Source organism: Cetorhinus maximus, chromosome 13 (assembly GCF_964194155.1).
Source record: "Cetorhinus maximus chromosome 13, sCetMax3.hap1.1, whole genome shotgun sequence".
Lineage (NCBI taxonomy): Eukaryota > Metazoa > Chordata > Chondrichthyes > Lamniformes > Cetorhinidae > Cetorhinus > Cetorhinus maximus.
This window is the reverse complement of record NC_135891.1, coordinates 118,163,334-118,167,972: the sequence shown is the minus strand read 5'-3', so window position 1 is coordinate 118,167,972 and position 4,639 is coordinate 118,163,334. Positions and strand designations below refer to the sequence as shown.

Here is a 4,639-nt window from a genome sequence, read left to right as displayed (position 1 = left end):
ATGCTGTCGGACCTGCTCTGTTTTTCCAGCATTTTCTGTTTGTCTTTCAGATTTCCAGCATCCGCAGTATTTTGCTTTTAACTCCGCCTTGATGCCTTTCTCACGTTTACCAACCTCTATCACTTACAGTAAACTGATAGAAAGACCACCTCCTGGTAGTATATTCCATCACATATGACGGCGCATTTGTAATAATTCTCATACGTTTCCAGCACCTTGTCGATTCGTAAAACCGAATTTGAAGCGGAAGAAGTCACTTTTCCGGGTGTTGAGTCCATGGTTTGCTCCCATTTTGGGTCGCCACAGAGAGCGACACATCTTAACTCCACCGCCTCTCCAATCCTTACAACAGGAGCTATCGGGGAAATCCGCAGAAACTCTCCTCTCCCTGTCACAAGAACTGGAGAACAGACAAAGAACACATTGAATTGGCCAATAAACCACACGGTACTACAAAAATGTTGCTGGAGCGCTTGATGGGACAGTTCAGAGGAAGCTTAACACTGCTGTTTTTGCAGGTACTCTTGTTGGTCTATTGAGGGAGAGGAAATTCGCTCGGGTTTATTTCCATGCAATTAGCTTGCGCTTGTGTATCAGAAAATTGAATCCACTGGACCAGAGAAGCTTCAAGCACGGGAGGAGGTCCTTCACGCCATCGTGTCTATGCTACTGTTTGCCAGAGTATTCCCAAACTTGTACCACTGCCTTGTTCTCAAGCTGCTGCAACAACTAATAATCCGAAACTGTGATCAATTTCTTACTGAATTGCAGAATATATTTCAAATCAACGCATTTGAATATTTCCCAGCAAAATTTAAAATTTAAACATTTTTCTCAAGTTCTTCACAGTTAACTCGCCAAGTTGCCTTTAATTTAAATTAAGTTTAGAATACAGGTTTTGTTAACAAATATTTTGCTTGAGAACAAAGATTTTAAATTGGAAAAGAAATAGAAGTACCTACCAGGATTTTGGATCAGTGCAGATAAAGTGCAAATTAGGGAAGCGAATTTTCTCCTCATCTTGTCCCTTCGATTTGGAATGCCAGCTATTTTTAAATAAACACTCCTGGTTTAAATCATTTATATTAAATTCACGCTATAGTATTAATGCCTAAGTTAGCCTCAAGCCCAAGAGAGCTTCTCTATAAGTTATTTTAACAGCAGGTTGTGTGTTCCTTGTGTACAGTGCTCCAGACTCTGTGAGCTGCAATAATTCTGGGGCTTCTTATGAAGCTCTCTTTCTTCCTGTAAGGAAAAGGGATGGATCTTCTTCTGCCTGTTGTATCCTGGCTCCTCAAACGGTCCCCAGGGTAACTCCCAGCCTACAATTTGAACTAAAATTTCTTAATAAAGAAATCAATTGTGCAGTGTTCATTTGAGGTCATTGCTCTAGAAATGATCATTCGGAAGACAGGAACAGGAGGAGGCCATTCACTTCCTATTCCATTTTTCAAGTAGACCATGTCAGATTTGTATCTTAACTCCATTTATGCACTTTGGTTCTTTGTCCTTAATATCTTTGCCTAACAAAGATCTATCAATCTCAGTTTTGAAATTTTCAATTGATTCCCAGCCTCAACAGTTTTAGGGGGAGAGAGTTCCAGATTTCCACTCCCCTTTGCTTCCTGACATTGCCTAACATTGCCCAACCCCACACCTGCCTTAGCTTATCTGCAGCTGAAATCCCTCATCCATGTTGCCTCTAGACTTTACAGTCCCAATACGCTCTTGCCCTGCCTCCCATCCTCCACCCTACATTAGCTTATGCTCACTCAAATCCCTACTGCCCACATCCCAATTTGCAGCAAGTCCCGTTCCACCCTTCATTCGCATTCTCTCTAATCTGTGTTGGCTCACGGTTGAGCACTATCTCATTTTTAAAATTTCCACCCTTGTTTTCACATACCTCCATGGCTTCACCTCATCCCCATCCCTGTAGCCTCCTCCACTCCTACAACCCTCCAAGATACCTGTGCTCTTCCAATTCTGGCCTTGTGGGCACCAGAATTTTCATCACTCTGCCGTTTGGCAGCGTGCCTTCAGATGCCGTGGTCTGAAAGTCTGGAATTCTCTCCCTAAACCTCTCTGCCTCTCTCTTTCTCTACCTACCCCTTTAACACACTCCTTAAACCCTACTCCACTGTCTAAGCTTTTGGTTATCTGCCTAATATCTCCTTGTGGCTCAGAGTTAAATTTAATAATCACTCCTGTGAAATGCCTTGGGACGTTATGCGTAAAGACACTATAAAAGCAAACTCACCAAGGCAGCACTTTCCAAACCCGTGACCTCAACCACTGTCATGAAGCTATTAATGTATGTAATATTTTGGAAAATATTTTTCTTTTAAAATAGAGGTTTAGTCTGCAGGCATGTCTTAATTGGATTAAAGCCAGCTAGTCTGGGTGCTTTAATGGGTACTAGTTTTGATATGGAAGAGAGGTAGTGTGCATTTGCATTTTTTAATAGAGCATTCAAGAAGTGGGGTGAAAACTTGAAGCCTTTCTAGCAGATACCAAGCAATATGTTTATATTACTAATAAAATTGGTACCATGAAACGGGTTTCATTGTTAAAAGGTGAAGTTCAAAGAGACTGGTGAGACAATAAGAATTTGAATTCAATCAGTGGTAGTAGGTATAACTTCAGTAGTTTTCGGCTGTGCAGGGCAGAGGCAATGTAAGATCAAAAGGCAGCTGCAAGCCTCCATCTGGCTCCACAGGAATCATGTGAAGGAACTTCATTTTGAATTCGTAAGGTGAAAATGCTTTACCTGGTGTTAGGTTGCTGTTGCCTTAATGGAGATTAGTTTGGGAATTTGTTAAAAGTTATGATAGTAGTAATTTGTAGCCAGTGTAAATTAATAAAATGTTTTACTTAGTTTAATGTAAAACCTCGAGAATTGGTGGTCTGATTCCTGAATTTAGAGTCGCATCTCAAACATAACACTTAAAATTATAGGTTATAACAATTGTTTAAAGTTTCCCTCTGGGATTTTTAAATAATTACTGTTTACCAACTGCATCGGTCATAACAACTGCCTAGAAGGACAAGGGCAACAGATGCATGGGAACACCACCACCTGAAAGTTCACCTCCAAGTCACTCACCATCCTGTTTTTTTTCATTCCCAGGATGTGAGCTTTGCTGGCTGGACCAGCATTTATTGACCATCCCTAGTTGCCCTTGAGAAGGTGGTGAATTGGAACTATATCACTGTTCCTTCTCTGTCACTGGGTCAAAGTCCTGGAACTCCCTCCCTAACAGTACTGTGGGTGTACATACACTACATGGATTGCAACAATTCAAGAAGGCAGCTCACCATCGCCTTCTCAAGGGCAATTAGGGATGGGCCTATCCCATAAATTAATAAATATAAAAAAAAATGCAAATTGTTGTTATTGGATGAGAGCAACTAGTTATTACTCACTCGCTCATTACACAAAACTCCATTACTTGTGTGAAACAGAATACAGTCTTGTGCCTTTCAGGATACATTATCAGCCATGCTGGCTCTATTCATTGTAGCTTTGAAAAGCCACTTCACAAATCTACTCCACACGTCTGCCAACCTGTGGGCTTTTGTTTATCAGGATGGAGATCTCCACTTCACATATCTCCATCTCTGGGACCAGGTTCTGCATCTAATAAGGAGGGTGAGTGGAGGAGAGTGTAGGTGGTCTAAGTGGGGTGTTTGAATTCAGGGGGTGATCGGAGCATAAGGAGACTGTTTGAATTATGAACTGAAGTGCAATAACAGGCTGAGTAACCAGGAGGCACCAAGGCCCTGTAGCATCACTGCTTAGCAACCTGAGATCAGCAAACTCAGCACCTGACCTTTTCCAGTATGGCCTGGATGACACATTCTGCCTTCAGACCCTGGGGTCAGGGATTAATGGGGGGAGGGGTGCTCACCGTTGCTTGAAGAGTCAATCCTACAGTGGCCACCATTTGACTGTTAAATACTATTGAAATCACCTTATTACTTAGGATATACAACACAGAAACAGGCTATTGGCCAACCAGTCCATGCCGACATTTATGTTCTACAAAAACCTCCCCCTATCCTTCCTCATCCCATCTTATCAACATAATCTTCTATTTCTTTCTCCCTCATGTATTTATCCAGCTTCCCCTAAAGTCTATCTACACTACTCACCTTAACCATCTCATCTAATCATCTCAGCCCCAGGATATCATTGCTGAAGTTTCTCAGGGTAGTGTCCTAGGCCCAACCATCTCTAGCTGCATCATCAATGACCTTCCCTCCATCATAAGGTCAGAAGGGGTGATGTTCACTATTGATTCACAATGTTCAGCACCATTCATGACTCCTCAGGTACTGAAGCAATCAGTGTCCATATGTAACAAGACCTGGACAATATTCAGGCTTGGGCTGATAAGTGGCAAGTAACATTCGTGGCACACAAGTGCCAGGCAATGACCATCTCCAACGAGAGAATCTAACCATCGCCCTTGACATTCAATGGCATTACCATCACTGAATTTCCCTTAAATCTATGCCCTCTGGTTCTTGATCCTCCTACCAATGGGAACACTTCTCCCTATCTACTCTGTCCTGACCCCTTACGATTTTGAACACCTGTCAAATTTCCTCTCAATCTCTTCTCCAAGGAAAACAG

At 42.1% G+C, this 4,639-nt stretch overlaps 1 protein-coding gene across 3 annotated transcripts in view; it reads right to left on the bottom strand.

Annotated features, from left to right (window-relative positions):
• Window positions 1-1,091, bottom strand: part of LOC144689021 (vascular cell adhesion protein 1-like) — an 18,123-nt gene extending 17,032 nt beyond the window's left edge. For all 3 annotated transcript variants that reach the window (XM_078556127.1, XM_078556128.1, XM_078556129.1), the window contains exons 1-2: window positions 963-1,091; window positions 128-400 (exon numbers count right to left, since the gene is read on the bottom strand). In XM_078556127.1, the coding sequence (XP_078412253.1) occupies window positions 128-400; window positions 963-1,020 (331 nt within the window). In that variant the 5' untranslated portion in view covers window positions 1,021-1,091. The remainder of the gene's footprint in view (window positions 1-127; window positions 401-962) is intronic.
• Between the last annotated feature and the right edge of the window lie 3,548 nt (window positions 1,092-4,639).